Here is an 18,716-nt window from a genome sequence, read left to right on the forward strand (position 1 = left end):
AGAGTACAGCTGGATAGACTTGCGGCAGACGCAGAACGAGCAGCCGGCGAGAACAACATGCGCTTGCTATACCAGCAGATTGCACGGATCACAGGAACCCATCACAAACAGAACAAACCAGTCAGAGATCTAGAAGGTAACCTCTTATCCAATGATGACGCAGTCCGAAGATGGAAGATGGATCAAACACTTCATTGGAATTAGCCACACCACATCACCAAACGTGGCCATAGACTACAGGAGTGTTGTGCCGCCAAGTGGGAGTAGCAGGATACCCTCTGCACCCCCGAATGTAAGAGAAATCGTGAATGCAATAAAGAAGCTGAAGCACAACAGGGCAGCTGGCGAAGACAACATACCAGCCGAATTGCTTCAAGTTGACAACCAACTGATGGCTGAAATATTGCATCCACATTTCTCATATGGGAAGGCGAGACGGTGCCAGCCTCCTGGAAAAGCGGAATCATTGTGAAGCTTCCCAAAAATGGCGACCTTAGTGACTGCAACAACTGGAGAGGGATAACACTGCTCAACACCAGCTACAAGATCTTAGCTACACTTCTGAACGAACGCCTCCAGGAAAAAATTGAGCCAACAATTCGAGACGAACAGGTAGGCTTCAGACCACACAGGAGTTTCGTAGACCAGGCAAATACACTACGCATAATAACCGAGCAAGCTGTGGAATGGAGAGCCCCGCTTTACCTCCTGTTCATCGACTTCAAGAAGGCATTCGACTCAGTTGAAAGAGGAGCAATATGGCGAGCACTTGCAAGAAAACGAGTACCTGCAAATCTCATCGCCATCATCAAATCGATGTATGACGATGCCAACCTGGCGGTACTGCACAATTGAAAAACTAGTGCACCTTTCCAGACAAACACCGGAACTCGGCAAGGATGCCCGCTGTCACCACTTCTCTTCAACATCGTAGTCGACGAGTTAATGAGCGAAGTATGCTTAGGAATTACGTGGAACCTCACCAGACACCTTGAGGACTTGGACTACGCAGACGACATCTGTCTCATATCGCACAGACTCGACGACATACAGAGGAAAAATGACGACCTCGTCAGGATAGCCAGCAGCGTAGGGCTCGAGATAAACATAGCGAAAACAAAAGCTATGCGCTTCAACCACTCTAGGAAACATCAACATAAATGGGAACCCATATCCAACAGTGGTGGAGTTGATGATGATGTCTCCAGTCGTTTTGGCAAAGCCCGCTCAGCATTTGGGAGATTATACCGCATATGGAGAGACCGACAAATCAGCCGACGAACAAAGCTTAGGATCTACAATGCGTTTGTGAAATCCATCCTGCACCATAATACTATAGTGAGACATGGCTCGCCACGAAGAAAATAACGCAGAAGCTACAGGCTTTTAGCAACAAATGCCTGAGAGTCATATGTGGGGTATTCTGGCCAAACAGAATAGCCAACACAGAACTGTGGCGCGTTACAGACGAGTCCCCGATTCACATACAAATAAGGAAGAAACAAGAGAGAACGCTATAGTCGAGTTCCCCGACTATCTGATACCCGTTACTCAGCTAGTGTAAGTGCGAAGGTCAGTTTTTGGCGGTTTGTGGGCGTTAGAGTGGGCGTGGCAAAAAGTTTTTTTTGCAAATCGATAGAAATTTACAAGACCAATACAAAAATGAAAAAATATTAAAACATTTTTCAAAAGTGTGGGCGTAGCAGTTTTGGGCGGTTTGTGGGCGTTAGAATAGGCGTGGCAAAAAGTTTTTTTGCAAATCGATAGAAATTTACAAGACCAATACAAAAATGAAAAAATATTAAAACATTTTTCAAAAGTGTGAGCGTGGCAGTTTTGGGCGGTTTGTGGGCGTTAAAGTGGGCGTGGCAGCATGATTCGACAAACTTGCGCTGCGTCTATGTCCCTGGAGTCTGTACGCCTAATCTCAACTTTCTAGCTTTTGTAGTTCCTGAGATCTCGACGTTCATACGGACAGAAAGACGGACAGACGGACGGACAGACGGACATGGCCAAATCGACTCGGCTATTGATCCAGATCAAGAATATATATACTTCATATGGTCGGAAACGCTTCCTTCTGCCTGTTACATACTTTTCAACGAATCTAGTATACCCTTTTACTCTACGAGTAACGGGTATAAAAATGGATGTGGATAGGGCACGCTCTCAGAAGAAACCCGAGTAGCATAGTGAGGATGGCACTAGACTGGAATCCCCAAGGAAGCAGGCGAGTAGGAAAGCCAAGAGCAACCTGGAGAAGAACCGCTCACCAAAAACTAGCCCAAATAAACACCACATGGGCAAGTGCAAAACAGACAGCTCAAAATAGAGTTAGATGGAAAGCTCTCGTAGAAGCCCTAAGTTCCCGAGAGGAATAAAAGGAATTAAAAAAAAAAAAAAAACGGTATTTAACGGGTGGGAGGAAGCGTTTCTGATCCTATTACGTTTGTTTAGCCACAGCAATATGAGTACTTCAGTTCAACGTAGTATCAACTATCAAGTCAAGCGTTTAGTAGCGCTTTATTGTGAACTGTGTTACGCGCACACATTAAATTCCTTAAGCCTTTAGCTATGATAACTATACATAACTACAAAGTCCAGCACATTTTTAAGTCCATTTGAAATACGTTTCGGACAAAGGCCGACTTACTCCAATCAGATCGCCATGTCGCGCAGTGCCCTTAGCTCATCCCTTATTATTTATTAATTAATATTTAGGAATTTATTTATTTATTAATTAATTATTATTAATTGTCACTTACAATTATCAAGTAGTCTGTAAGAATTGCCCTTGATTTTATTGGACGCCACAGTGGTTAATATATGCGCAATTGTATTGTAAGCATTTTTACCTGCAGCGAGAATATCTTGGCTACCATGCTAAAAAATTCATAAGTGCAACCCTCTGGGCTCATAATACATAAACCTCAAGAAGGAAGACGCCTGTGCAGCCAGCACTGCTCTCGTTGGGCGCTCCAAGCCCGACACGATTAGTCACCTGTGACGATCTTATAAACGTCTTTTGAAGCACCGCGATCATATTTTTACCATTTCTTTACACCAATCCACACGATCCTTTTTTTGAGCGATTGTCAAATTGTGCGGGATCCAACGAGAACAAACCTTTTTTACGGACAGGTGTTCATGCAATATCGAATGTATGCTGGTGGGAGAAATGCATAGGCATGCCTCTATCTGTAGGTATGTTACATGACGGTCTTGCATTATCAGTTCCGTACGGCATTGATGTTTTCTGGCACAACTGTTGTTCTGGACGACCTTCATGGAACTCGTCTTTGAGCGAGCGTCGGCCACGATTAAATTCGTTGTACCAGTTTTTCACAATGCTATAGGATGGTGCTTCATAGCCAAACAAATTTTAGTTCATCGATACACTCTTCTCGTGATTATCCACGTCGAAAGTTGTGAAAAATGAACGCACGAAAATGTTCACGAGTTAATTTCATATTTTAGCCGAGATGAATTATTTTTCCCAGTAAATAAAACCATTCACGATTAAATGGTATTATTTTCTTATCTCTTCAGTCTACCGTTTGAATAATTTACTCATATTGTTGTTGTTATTGAAAATACAATAACATTTTTTTTTTCATCGTATAGAGAATAAAATTCTCTCTTAGAAAAAATATATTGGTATTCCTAATCTTTAATACTATTGAAAAAATTCGTGTGTCGAAAATTGAGCACTGCAAAAAAATCATGCTGTTTAGTTGATTTTTCCGTCGGTAAGAACATCGGAAACTATTAAAGCGAGAAAATTGAAATTAAACATGCAGACTCTAGTGATACTAATGCTGCGCAAGTTTGTTGTATAACCTTGCCACTGCCACTCTAACGGCCACAAACAGCGCAAAACTACGACACCTACAGTTTTTATAGTGTTTTAATATTTTCTCATTTTTTAATACTTTTCTAATTTTTTACAAAAAAACGGCCGCATCCGCACTTTTAAAAAATGTTTCGATTTTTTTTCGTTTTACTATTTGTCTTGCCAATTTGTATCGGTATTCCGAAAATATTTTGGCCTGAAACGCAGCGCCTAAAAACCATCGAAAACTTAAAAAAAATATTTTTTTTTTCCTATATGGCCAATAAATTTCCCAACAGTTTAGTTACGGTTATTTGATAGTCGAGGAACTCGTCTATAGCGGTCTCTTGATTTTTATTGATTAATACATTTAAAATTTATTAAAAGGCTTACCACGAAGTTGCCTGGATGGGGGAACTCTTTCAGACAGAACATCATCTTGCGGCGAAGTATATGATCCACTCAAATTGTACATTTTACCTTTAGATAAAAAAAAATTGTTTATTACATACATTCATACCAGGAATATAATTATAAATTAAATGGATATTATTTAAACAAAGGACCGAGATGGAAATGTGTGGTATTATCGATGAGCTCCTGCGAGTAAAAGGGTATACTAGATTCGTTGAAAAGTATGTAACAGGCAGAAGGAAGCGTTTCCGACCATATAAAGTATATATATTCTTGATCAGGATCAATAGCCGAGTCGATTTGGCCATGTCCGTCTGTCCTTCCGTCTGTCTGTCCGTCTGTCTGTCTGTCCGTCCGTATGAACGCTGTGATCTCAGGAACTACAAAAGCTAGAAAGTTGAGATTAAGCATACAGACTCCAGAGACATAGACGCAGCGCAAGTTTGTCGATTCATGTTGCCACGCCCACTCTAACGCCCACAAACCGCCCAAAACTGCCACGCCCACACTTTTGAAAAATGTTTTGAAATTTTTTCATTTTTGTATTAGTCTTGTAATTTTCTATCGAGTATGCATTACGAGATTTTATTGTTGTAATTTTAAAAACAATATTTATATTATATTATATAATACCAACGTGCGTAGGTTGATTCGGCTTTGAGTAGACACCGCGCACGCCGGCGCGTATGTTGTTATCTCTGAAGCTCAATCGACTAAACATAACAAAGTACAACAATATTCTTATTTCTAAAGCTTGCCCTACTACCCAAGACAATGACCTAGGCTTACGACTATATTTTCTGTTTCATAAATTTCTGCTGTGTGATTGTAACTACGCCCCTTCTAAGCCGAAGGCTTTCAACAGACTTTTTATAGTTTACAAATCTATTTGAAAGCGGATCTTAAGTAGGGAGTGGAAGGGAGAAGGTGTCTTAAACACAGCTTTTGGCGGTTTGTAGGCGTTATAGTGGGCGTGGCAGAAAGTTTTTTGGCAAATCGATAGAAATTTACAAGACTAATACAAAAATGAAAAAATATCAAAACATTTTTCAAAAGTGTGGGCGTAGCAGCTTTGGGCGGTTTGTGGGCGTTAGAGTGTGCGTGGCAAAAAGTTTTTTGGCAAATCGATAAAAATTTACAAGACCAATACAAAAATGATATATCAAAACATTTTTCAAAAGTGTGGGCGTGGCAGTTTTGGGCGTTAGAGTGGGCGTGGCAACATGAATCGACAAACTTGCGCTTCGTCTATGTCTCAGGAGTCTGTATGCTTCATCTCAACTTTCTAGCTTGTGTAGTTCCTGAGATCACAGCGTTCATACGGACGGACAGACAGACGGACATGGTCATATCGACTCGGCTATTGGTCCTGATCAAGAATATATATACTTTATATGGTCGGAAACCCTTCCTTCTGCCTGTTACATACTTTTCAACGAATCTAGTATACCCTTTTACTCTACGAGTAACGGGTATAAATAGTTTATATGCTTATGCTTATGTATTTAGTAGTTAATACATTTATATAATTTAATTCCCTCTTCTATGCTACATAGGATGTAGTTACAGTTTTAATACAAAAGCTTTGACAATAATTAAGTCTAAAAATTTATTTTAGTGATATTAGTAAAAGGCTTATTGATTGCAAATATTAATGTTATTTAGTTGAACATATTGAGAAAAGGGTATTGATAACTTTAGTAATTTTTTTATCAGGAATTCGAATTCAAATCTAATTAGAGTGCACTCACTAAATACAACACTCACTCGCTATACTGAGATCATCCCGTTTTGTTTTCGCATTTTTTTTCTATGGTACTTCAAGGAAGTCTATCATTTCATCACGTACTTTAAACTGTTCAAAACAAAGGTCGCGGAAATAATAAAATATTTTTAAAAGTTAAATGTCATGATAATGTCATTCTGCTTATTCTGCTTACTTGGCGATGGTCACACAAGGAAAGGTAATATCACTTAAAAAGTAAAGATAATAATATTCGACGAACATAGCGTAGATTATCTGTATGAACGACCCTCCCTTTTATGAGGACCGTTGTCCAGAGGTCTGCTTCCATTATTTCTTTCTTATACCGTGGGGTTGGTTTATTTCCCAAGCGATTTTTTTGTTTACCAAGACGGTTTCTCCTACCTCAAAGGTTCTGTGTCGTCTTGTCATTTTTTCTCTTCATAGCTGTTTTTCTTGAGCTTCATTAACCATTTCTACTATTTCGCTTGTCATATAGGGAGGAGTTTAATAAATAATGTCGATCGGTCTGTTATTAATGAGTGAATGCACAGTTTTATTTAGTAGTATTGTATTTTATTGTTGCCTAAAGATTTAGGTTGATGCCACTTTCAAGTTTCAGGCATCGAGCTATTTTTAAAAGCGTGCTGTGTGTGTGTTTCCACCTGTCCGTTTGACAAACTATGAAGTGGTGGTGCGTTCGCTATCTCAACATTGAAACGATTTATTAAAAGTGACTTGATCGACTCGGAGTTTATCGACGGCTCATTGTTACAAAATACTGTCTTTAAATAAGGAAGTGCATTAATTGCATAATTTCAGGTTCTAAATCCGTTATCAAGAAAGAAGTTCCTGTCCATGGAAAATATATCAACATGCAATGTCTCGCCTACATGCTTTTTAACAAACCAAGCAGTTAGCTACAAAACTATCGACTAATTGTGAAATTTTAGGGAAAAAGTAGTATTGAAGAATTTGTTTTACATTCTCCTGTGCTGCCCTAAGCGCTCTGTTTGCTCCATAGATACTATTTCCCCTTGCTCGGCTTTATTAAAACAATTTTCATAGTGTCGGGTAGTTGTTGCTCAAACTCAAACACAAGACTATTTTGAATGATACCCTGTACAGTTAATTCGCAGTGTATTGCATTGACAACACCCAGCTTAACCACATCACGAATTCTTCCGAGTAAATTCTCTTTGTTTAGAAATTGTATTATATGCCTTGATATGCTCCACAAAATAACAAAAGTTCGAGTTTAGTCTGCGGTGCCCCTTATCTATTATTATTTGGTTTCTGAGAAAATTAACCGGCTTGTCGATAGTTTCGATTGTATAAGTCGATGAAATTTCGCTATTTATTGTTGCCATGTCTGACTGGGGCTCGTGTTCTTTAATATAAATAGCCTGCCTGGATAGTGCATCGGCAACATAGTTCTCATTCTCTTGCTTATAGAAAATTGTATGCATAATGTTCGTCATTAAACACCTTCCATCTCTTGATTTTTGCATTTCGATTTCTATCTGACACGGCGTACGTAACGGTTGATAATCTGTAAAAATGTTTAATGTCTTGCCACCATATAGATAGTTCCTAAGAGATTTTAAAGCCCAACCGATGGCCAAAAGTTCCCGTTCACTTGTTGCAAAATTAAACTCTCTATCCTGTAAAGTTCCCGAAGTTATTGGAACAGGCTTGCCAACCTGTGATAAGACTGCACCCAGTCCAAAAGCCGAAGCGTCTGTAGTTATGTCAAACGGTTTTCTATAATCGGAATACAACAACATTACAATTTTAGAGACAAGAACATTTTGATGTTTCTCAAAAGCAGAAAATTATTTTTTATCGAAAGAAATTGGTATCTTTTAAGGCTGGCTTGCAGAAACTTTTCCGTTTTCTCCCTTCAGAATTAAAGTCAGCGGTCTAGCTATACAGGCAAAGTATTTAATAACTTGCTAGACCCTAGAACGATCGAACGCTAAACAGATTATTGGGTTGAATATATTTCTGAATAGCTACTTTGCTAGGACTGTACCTCACCTAGATACCGTAAATCCGAGATACTCGACCCTTTCCTTGATGAAAAAGAGATACCCTCATGCTTGCCTCTAGTACGTTCCATTTTAAAATATTAATACGTCATCAACGTAAACATAATACGCCTTTCCCCCGAGTATTTTTCAACGTGCTATTGATGATGTTCTTAGGGACCGTACTGAAGTAGTTGGTAATCCACAGTACCCAGTGGCAATAATGTTGGTATTATATGACAATGCTTCTTATAGTTCCGCAAAGTCGGCTAATCGGTCTCTAGGCATTGTGTGAAATTTATTAGATATTTGACTTGGTAAACGATATCCTTGTATGCAATTTTTCAAAGCCCCGGTGTCAATCAATAATTTTATGGTTCTCCCTGCTATCTTTCTTTCTATGTACAGTAGCAGCGATTTGTGGCTAAAAAAGAAACATGATCGTAACTAATTAGTTCGTGGAAAAAAGTTTTTTGGCAAATCGATAGAAAAATGATAAAATATCAAAACATTTCTCAAAAGTGTGGGCGTGGCAGTTTTGTGCGGTTTGTGGGCGTTAGAGTGGGCGTAATAATAATAATATATATTTTTTTTATATGGTCGGAAACGCTTCCTAATGCATGTTACATACTTTTGAACGAATCTAGTATACCCTTTTACTCTACGAGTCACGGGTATAACAAAATGTACATTTGTTGTCTTACATTGCCTGCTATATTTTTGATTTATGTAAAAAGGAAAGGCACACTTTAATCAAACGGTTCTTACGTAAAGCAAAAGACGTAAACGATAGAAGTTATTTAGTTATTATTTCCATTTTGAAACTAGACATTTTTTTCAGATATGGGTTTGTATTTTGCAAGAATGTAACACATTATTAAAAATATTCATAAATATTTAATTTCAATTTGAATATGAATTTTTCTTTTTGTTTCTTTTTAATTTCCTTTTTTTTTGTTAACAGTATTAAAAAGTTCTAATATACATAGTTATGTTTGTACATTATCTATATATTGCAGATGGTTGCCTTTCCTCCTCCAACAAGGCTACTAATACTGAAATTCAGACGTATTGTATTTTAACATACATATACATATATGTACATATATAATAGCAATTATATATATAGCATTTATATATATATATATTACTATTGATGATAATTGATACTAATAAGCTTTCTTAATTGCTATTTTTAATAATAATACAATGATGTATTTGTAGCGATATCAAATGAATACATACATATATTTTATTTTAGTTTTTTAATGCGAATCTGGCATTGATGTGCATGCGCCTGGCCATGAGTTACGGAAGCGAATGAGTTGAGAGGTACAAAGCAGCTGTCTATTAAGTTGGCATGTTTACAATTAAACAAAATTGGAAGCTGCTGGCGGCTGCGAGACCCTACATTGACTGTATAAAATTATATTAATAATTAGGAAATCTGCTGAACTAAAATATTTAAATGGCTATTGTATTTTAAATTTAGATCAAGTATTATAGGGTTTTTAAAATAATGTTTGTGGGTATAGTGCTAATTACACTTACACTTTGATATCTGTTACTGCAGAATATATAACCAATTAATTTTCTAAATATAGGGATGCAAATATGGATTTTACAAAACCTTTTGATTGGTGTGGTGTATCACACGTTAATATTTATAAACAGCATCTTTAAATTTCTTCGTGTATATATAGTAGTCGCCTTTGTACTTTCCAGGTTCGCTGCATCACTATATATATGTGAGCTAAGTTATAATGCTCAACTCGCTTTATTATTGTAACGTATAAGTATTAATATTTTGTTGTAAATGTAACAAGATTGTTCCGCTATTTTTGCTTTCTTAACTTTTTCTGCTTCGGCATCACTTCCCTGTCTCTGCTGATTCCTCCTTATTCATAAAACTGTGCGGTTCACCCTTTCGATCTGTCCGTTTTCTCGGGGAACACCGCTTTCCTTCATATGCTTTGCAAACGAGTTGGCCGTAAATGCGGAGCCTCTTTCAGAAACAATGCGCACTGGGTTGCCAAAAACTTCCGACCAAATCTCGCTTTTCTTCAATGTTTGTACAATGTCTTTGTAGGGACAAGCCATATGAACTTCGTGAATGAATCTACCATCGTATTTATTTTGCTTTCCAGTTGCATCCATGGGACCAAGATGATCAACATGCAACGTATGAATTGGCTGATCACCTTTGTCGATATAATATAGAAGTCCTTTCTTTTTTCCAATCTTCTTGTTAAAAATAATGCATCTTACGCAGTTGCTTACAACCTGCTGAACCTTTTGCTCTAGATTAGGAATCCAATAGGATTGCTTGACACCATGGACCGTTTTTTGAAGAGCAAAGTGACCTGCGTTGTGGGCGTCAACAATAGCATCTTTTTCCCTCGCTTTCGGAATTACAAGATGATCACTGCCTTTCACCTCCTTATATACAAGTCCACCTTTTATCTTATATCCCTCGTAAGAACCGCTGGCGAGCATTTCCGTAATTGCTTTTATCATTTCATTTTTTCCTTGCGCATTTTTAATACAAGCTGCGATTTCCATGGACGCGAGCATAACACGGTTGAGATATCGACTAAGTCAACTTGCTTTGATCGTTCACCTGGGCGATGTTCAACTGCAAACTCGAATTTCTGCAGATAAATAATCCACTGCGTTACTGCTCTTGGCACATCCGTCTTCTGGTGGGTTTGCTTGAATGCAGCGCAATCTGTTATTAATTTGAACGGTGTTCCCGGCAAATAGTGTCTGAATTTCTTAACCGCTAGATACACGGCTTTTGCTTCGAGAATGTAACTGTGTTGGCGAGACTCAACTTCGGTTGTCTTCTTGCTTCAATACTGGATTGGGTAAAGTCTGCAATCCGACTTGCATTAATACCGCTGCAAATGCGTCTTTCGATGCGTCCGTGTGTAACTCGGTTTTGGCTCCTCTGGTGTACATTTTCAAAACAGGCTCCTTTGTCAGCGCATACTTTAGCCTCTGGAATGCTTTCATCTGAGGATCAGCCATTTCAAAACGAACATCTTTTCGCAGATCCGTTAATGGGCGTGCAAACTGTGAATAGTTGAACACAAATTTTCTGAAAAATCCGGCCAATCCCAAAAAAGCTCGTACTGCTCTGACGTTCTTCGGCACCGAAAATTTGCTAACTTCTGCCGTCTTCTCTTGCCCAGGCCACAAATTTACGTTTTCGATGTTATGGCTCAAGATGGAAATCTTTGTCTGCAAGAAGTGACATTTTCGCCACTTGATCTTCAAAAAAAACTAGTGCCATCTTTTCCAAACAGTCCTCTGCAGTCTCGGCGTGAATTATTATATCATCATATATAAGTCGGCTAGTTTCGAAATTCAAACGGCGGTCTGTCGAATTCGTACAGTCCTGATTTGGTGATAAATTCAGTGTATTTCTTGCTCTTTTCTTCTATAGCAACGTGAAAGAAGCCATTCTCCAAATCCATCACGGTGAAATACTTCGCTTTTTGCAGTTTTTTTAAATCGTCCGGGACGGGAAAACACTGAAACAGAGTTCAGCTTCCGAAAATCAACGCAAATGCGACGTGTGCCAGAACCAGGCGACTAGCAATGTTTGATGTAGACAGTCGTATAATTCCAGCAGCTAACCATTTGCCATTGTTTTTCAACACCTTTTACTTTGACAATTGCGAATCGACTCGGGGGCTGACGAAATGGGATGATCTAGCCATCTGGAACAATTCGCAGCTTAATTGGGACTTCTGCAACCGAATCCATTGCCTTATAGTTTTTGATCAGCATCGACACTTATTTTGCGGAACATCGATTTCATCATTTGTATTAATATTATAAATACTCATCTGATTTGGTTCCTCACAAGCTCTCTCTCCCAGCGGGGGAGAAAACTTATACCCTTCTGCCGGCAATGAAAAATTGAACTTTGAAACGAAATCGAATTCAAGCAGCGCGAAATCGAATCCTCTACGACAACAAACTTTTGCGGAACTGTCACTTCGTCTACCGCAACCTTAGCAAAAATGCATCCAACTGTGCTTGTTGTTTTCTTTCCTAATTCACGCAACTTCTAAGCGATTTTTCCAGGACGACATTCGGGATTTTGTTGAAGATGAACTTTCTCAATATAGATACATCGGCTCCAGTATTCACCAGGCATTCAACTTCTACGTCGTTAAAAGTGACCTTCTTCATGCGATTCGAACTCCGCACAACTTGAATACCAGCAGCTGATCCAGTACAAATCTTAGACATTTGTCCCTCTTTGTTGCAACTAATGCATTTCGTGGCAGCCTTGCAATCTGTACCCAAAGGATCTGCGGACCCACGGTTAAAGCAATGATTCTTTCTATCGTTGAACTCGTGCTGCTTCTTCTGGTTTGGTGTCCAATTACCATTGCTTGACTGGAACGGCTTATTTTCCTTTTCAGCTACGCGTTCAAAATCCTCATACTGCTCCTGCAGCTCTCTAAAAAATTTGCAACTATAGAGAGTGTACTTAAAGTCGCTCCTCATTTTTAGGCCATCCACTATATAGCGTATTACCGAACGTGCCAAGTGCTGCAATCTTGCTCATCTGCAAAAGATACTCGTAAAATGATTCCTGCTTTCGCTTTTTTCGATCACGGAGCTGCTCAAGAACATTTGCGCTGCAGATTCATACCAATGCTTGACTGGTATGGATTCACCGTCAAACTCAGGAATGATTTTTCAAAGCTTTCCGCCGTAACTGAGCAACTATTATTGCTTTTATCGTCGAATCCTCTTTTTCCGGCGAGCAGTTTTCAGTAGCCCCAACTGCTGCATTGGAGGGCGCTCCACTTGCTTCTTCAAGCTTCTGATTGTCGTTATCCAAATCCGTCATTTTACGATTTTTCACTGCAGCAGCCACTGACCTTGTATAGTACGGCTGACATCCTTTCGCAAACGGAATTCTAGAAAATTCTTGCTTTATTGTATTCTCACTTACCGTTATTCTTTCCCGCTTCTTGTTTCTTTTAAGACCTCGGGACCGCGTGATCACTTGCACTTTTCAGACTAGGACGAGCTAAATTATTATGATCATCTCGATTTATTATATCGTATAAGTATTAATATATTGTTGGAAATGTTCGGCTCTTTTTGCTTTCTTAACTTTTTCTGCTTCGGCGTCACTTCCCTGTCTCTGCTGATTCCTCCTTCTTATCTCGCTTCCTCTTGCTTCCGCGTTGCCACCCTTTTTTTCCCATGTACGCGCGTCATATACTCTTCAGCTGCTGCTGTTAATGTTAAAATTCTTAATCCTCTGCTGATATTCTGATGTTTTTTCTGCTAGTACTCTGCGGCATTTTCTGCTGGTAATCTTCTGCTTTTCTGCTGCCTTCCTGCTGCCTTTCTGGTGACGCTCCGCTGCTTCACCATCTTACATATATGTATGTTACTTGTTTAGTCAACTGCTATATACATAATGTATCATACATGTATATATTTAGATAAGATATATAATATTTATGTAATTGGTTCGGTCAACCGCTTTATATATAATATTTAAATAATACTTTATAAATATATAATATATACATAATATATTTAAGATATTGTGACGACCGTGGTTCGAGGTAGCACAAACACACCTGAGTTTTTACTTAACAGAGTCCCTTGTATATTTTCATTTGCTCCATTCAATATTATTATTATTACTTCCTGGCCGTCAGTCGGGTAGTGCTAGAAGAACGTGCCGTAATTGTCCATACAGTGGACGATAGTGCGATTATACTCTCCACGCGAGAGCGGCTGGAAACAAATGTAGTCGGGCGTCCCGAGCCGGACTAAGGTGTCACTCGACCCGTGCCGAAAGTCAGCCTGACTGAGGGCCCGGGTCACAAAATAGCTCAGTCTCAAACGGAGAGCTCAGGGAACCTGGCAACCCCCTGTTCTAAAAAGCCTTACCCGGGCGTCTCGGATCCTCGCCTGGGTGGACCCTCCTATCTGCGCAACTCGTGGGAATCACATGGAGTCATTAAATAAAAACAAAAAGGAGTTAGGATCTCCCAAAAAACCTACCCAAACGGCAGTGACGACTGAGTCTGGCCGAACAACTTTCAAGGCAGCGAAGTTGGCGAGTGAACCCACCTGCCTGTCCTTCACCCAAGGATCGGGTTCGGGTGAACCCCGCCTTAAGTCTGAGGCGACTGAGTGCAAGCCGCCCAAAGCCGTCCCCATGGGAACATCTTCAGGCCCTAGTTCCATGATGCCCCCTTCAGGCGCAGCCAAGGACGGCAAGCACTCAGTGGCAACCGGTAAAAGCAAACACACCTACGCAAAGAAACGATATGCAGAACAAATCCTACGCAGCCAGGAGAGATCGAAAACGGCTCCTTCTGCTGAATGGATGAAGAAGGTGAAATGGGCAAGATCCGTTTTGCCAAACTTCGGCAAGGAAGCTCCCAAGCCACCCAATCCCACTGAGGTCAAAAAGCGACCTCCACTAAGAGGGAGCCCTCCCAGGACGTTCCCTCCGACCCCTCGGCAAAGCGGCAACGCGTACAGCCAGGGCGATCTTTTGCGGAGATTGCGAAAAACCGCATTCTCCTAGGCGTGGTCGACAGAAACGACCCGAGTGGCAGGATTCCACGAAACAAGGGGAAGTGGGTGGAAGCAGCCCAAGCCACAAAATGCTTTGAAATTTTAGCCAAAGAACCTGGCCCCACTCCTGTCTCCAAAGACGTGGGATAGTTCCAAGGCGGCGTCAAGGTGATCGCTGTACAAGGCCGCAGTAAAAGAGCTGGGGGAGGTGTATGAGGGCGATGAGTGATCGAGGAGATTGCCTCCGAGATCGAGGCATCGAAAACGGAGGACGGCTACTCGACCGATGCCTCAATCCTCCACAGCCTTACAAACATGGGTCCAATGGGGACGGGCCTAGACACATCGGAGGAGGGGGGAGCCAATACAACCGTGGTGGAGATGGCAATAACCTCCACTACAGTAAGGCAGCTTTCTCTGCTCTTCAACTCCATCTGGCTGAAGATGGAGTCGACATAGTCCTGATCCAGGAACCTTGGATAGTGGGAGGAAAGGTTTAAGGATAAGGGACTAAGGAATATAAGCTTCTAACAGTTCCCAGCGAAGGTAAAGTAAGGACCTGCATTTTAGCCAAAAAGCACCTTAGCAAAACATAGGCCTCCTTATAGGCTGTGACAAAAGCCCATCACACACAATAGGAAAGTACAAACACAAACGACCGCGGTGAGTCTCTTTTTAACTTTATCTTTCGATCAAATCTCTTCATATGTTATAAAGATATTGACCCCACCTTTATCATTAAGAACCGAAAAGAGATAATAGACCTAACTCTCGTCTCTAAACCACTATTAGAGACAGTAACTCACTGGAGGGTGCTAGATAAGCACTTTTTCTCGGACCACAGGTATATAGAAACGACCCTCACAATCAACCCCTCAAAACCAGCAGTTTTCACAAACCCAAGGAAACAGACTGGCAAAAATACAAAAATATTTTAAGAGAAAAAATCCCAACGGATCCCCCTCCATACCCCCAAACAATTTCTAGTCTAAACGAACTAGTTTCAATTTTCACAGAAACCTGAAACTTTGCACTAAAAAAGGCCTGCCCCAACAGAAAGCCCAAAAGAAAAAGAAAACCTCCCTGGTGGTCAGCAGAACTGTCCCCCCTCCGAATAGACTGCAGAACCCTTTTTAACAGGGCCAAGGCAGGAAATGAGGAGGCCCTGTGGACCGCCTACAAGAGAGCCCTTGCGAAATACAAAAAAGCCATCAGGAAAGCAAAGCGATCCTCGTGGCATTCATTCTGCTTAGGAATTGAAAATACAACTGAAGCAGCCAGACTTAGAAAAATCAGTCCTTAGGTTGTTCTCCATATAAAGCTCTGCTTGGCTTCAACATGATTAACCATGGGACCGATTATAAGCTCTTGAAACAATTATCTCTACTAGAGGAACATAGTCGCTTGAATAGAGTGGGCCAATTAGCATTATTACGGAAAGACATAAAATAGAATAACGAATGTTAAGCAATACAACCTAAGATCTAACCCTGTTGTATATAGAGAAGGACAAGAAGTCTTTAAGCGAAACTTTCACTTAAGCAATTTTAGTCAGAATTACAATAAGAAGTTAGGCCATCAATTTTCAAAGTGTAGAACTAAAAAGAAATTAGGTAATGCGTTTTATCTATTACAAACGTTAACAGAAAAAGAAATCGGAACACATCACGCAAAAGATATACGAAGCTAATTCCAGCTAATCTGTCTGCGATTACTCGTCGGATTATCTGTGGTTGTAATGGTTGGCCTTGGAGAAAATTAATTAAAGTTCAAAAGAATATTTAAAATTACGGCTTACGCGCCCTACGATATTCGAACAATCAGGCGATCAAGGTTGCCATCTGATCCTCGCAATCGATTTATCGATTATAAAAAACTATCTTTTCCGACCCAAGCCGCGTGTGTCCCGAAAAAGTGCATAGAAACTTTAGAAAAATCTAACGGCATCCGCGACCTAATCAGCTAATTTAGCTAACAGGCGCACACCCGCCAATCCCGAGCTAAAAGTATGGTAAATAATTTGAGACACAAAGCATCGCGAAATTGATTTACTCTTGTCCCGTATAGAAGGCCCAATACCGCGTGCTATCACGGCTGGCTGCTCCGGCATTACCTTACATAAAGGCCTTAGGATTAAATTCAACTATATCAGTCAAACATAGGGCAGCTCTACCTCCCATTTTCATCATCGGTAAATAGTTTCCATATAGTGAAAACTTTCGGTCTCTTAAAAACACCATTTCTTACAGTCGTTCCTCCATAAAAAGGCCCCGTTCAAGCCTTACAAAAGGGCTAGCAAAAACCCTTTCGACCCAGCAGCTATTTTTAGCGCGGTCGAAGCAACACAATTCAATCTTTAACATCGTCGTCTGTTGTTGTTATCCTACCCGCGCTATTCAAGGCGGCTGAGCAGCGCGAAGGTAAGATCAACGCCCACAACTCCGACGAGGGAGGAATCTTCGCCAGGTCAGGATCGACAAATACTTAAAAACGAAGATAAACCCCTCTGCTATTTGTCTAAAAATTGACACTTTTGTTGAAAAAAAAAAATTTTGAAGTTAAAGTTTTTCTAAAAGGATGAGCTGGTAAGGAGACTGATAGAAGACAGCGAAAGGCAAAACATAGGCCTACTAATAGGCTGTGATGCTAACGGGAATTGGAAAGTACAGACACAAACGACCACGGTGAGTCTCTTTTTAACTTTATCTTTAGTTCAAATCTCTTCATATGTAATAAAGGTAATGACCCCACTTTTACCATTAAGAACCTCTCGTCTCTAAACTACTATTAGAGACAGTAACTCACTAGAGGGTGCTAGGTAAGCACTTTTTCTCGGACCACAGGTATATAGAAACGACCCTCACAACCAACCCATCAAAACCAGCAGTTTTTATGAACCCAAGGAAAACAGACTGGCAAAAATACAAAAATATTTTAAAGGAAAAAATCCCAATGGATCGCCCTCCATACCCTCAAACAATTTCTAGTCTAAACGAACTAGTTTCTATTTTCACAGAAACCTGCAACTATACACTAAAAAGGCCTAGATACTCGTAAAATGATTCCTGCTTTCGCTTTTTTCGATCACGGAGCTGCTCAAGAACATTTGCGCTGCAGATTCATACCAATGCTTGACTGGTATGGATTCACCGTCAAACTCAGGAATGATTTTTCAAAGCTTTCCGCCGTAACTGAGCAACTATTATTGCTTTTATCGTCGAATCCTCTTTTTCCGGCGAGCAGTTTTCAGTAGCCCCAACTGCTGCATTGGAGGGCGCTCCACTTGCTTCTTCAAGCTTCTGATTGTCGTTATCCAAATCCGTCATTTTACGATTTTTCACTGCAGCAGCCACTGACCTTGTATAGTACGGCTGACATCCTTTCGCAAACGGAATTCTAGAAAATTCTTGCTTTATTGTCTTCTCACTTACCGTTATTCTTTCCCGCTTCTTGTTTCTTTTAAGACCTCGGGACCGCGTGATCACTTGCACTTTTCAGACTAGGACGAGCTAAATTATTATTATCATCTCGATTTATTATATCGTATAAGTATTAATATATTGTTGGAAATGTTCGGCTCTTTTTGCTTTCTTAACTTTTTCTGCTTCGGCGTCACTTCCCTGTCTCTGCTGATTCCTCCTTCTTATCTCGCTTCCTCTTGCTTCCGCGTTGCCACCCTTTTTTTCCCATGTACGCGCGTCATATACTCTTCAGCTGCTGCTGTTAATGTTAAAATTCTTAATCCTCTGCTGATATTCTGATGTTTTTTCTGCTAGTACTCTGCGGCATTTTCTGCTGGTAATCTTCTGCTTTTCTGCTGCCTTCCTGCTGCCTTTCTGGTGACGCTCCGCTGCTTCACCATCTTACATATATGTATGTTACTTGTTTAGTCAACTGCTATATACATAATGTATCATACATGTATATATTTAGATAAGATATATAATATTTATGTAATTGGTTCGGTCAACCGCTTTATATATAATATTTAAATAATACTTTATAAATATATAATATATACATAATATATTTAAGATATTGTGACGACCGTGGTTCGAGGTAGCACAAACACACCTGAGTTTTTACTTAACAGAGTCCCTTGTATATTTTCATTTGCTCCATT

At 40.0% G+C, this 18,716-nt stretch overlaps 1 protein-coding gene and 1 long non-coding RNA gene across 13 annotated transcripts in view; one reads left to right on the forward strand and one right to left on the reverse strand.

Moving 5' to 3' along the window:
- Positions 1-18,716, reverse strand: part of LOC6539265 (sialin) — an 87,206-nt gene that overhangs the window by 38,127 nt on the left and 30,363 nt on the right. For 9 of the 12 annotated variants that reach the window (XR_005560338.1, XR_005560337.2, XM_015189731.3 and 6 more), the window contains one exon: positions 4,226-4,312. Coding sequence is in view for 8 of the 12 variants with exons in the window: in XM_015189731.3 (XP_015045217.1) it covers positions 4,226-4,307 (82 nt within the window). In the remaining 4 variants the exon portion in view is untranslated. Of the gene's footprint in view, positions 1-4,225; positions 4,313-6,013; positions 6,057-8,030; positions 8,048-9,265; positions 9,437-18,716 lie in introns of those variants that run through there. The other 3 variants (XM_039371343.2, XM_039371348.2, XM_039371347.2) reach the window with 3 other exon arrangements.
- On the forward strand, positions 15,880-18,538 carry LOC120320785. Its single transcript, XR_005560340.2, has 3 exons — positions 15,880-16,599; positions 16,661-16,784; positions 16,843-18,538. It is a non-coding gene; the product is annotated as an uncharacterized LOC120320785 (long non-coding RNA).

The sequence above is a fragment of the Drosophila yakuba genome, chromosome 2L, assembly GCF_016746365.2.
Source record: "Drosophila yakuba strain Tai18E2 chromosome 2L, Prin_Dyak_Tai18E2_2.1, whole genome shotgun sequence".
NCBI lineage: Eukaryota > Metazoa > Arthropoda > Insecta > Diptera > Drosophilidae > Drosophila > Drosophila yakuba.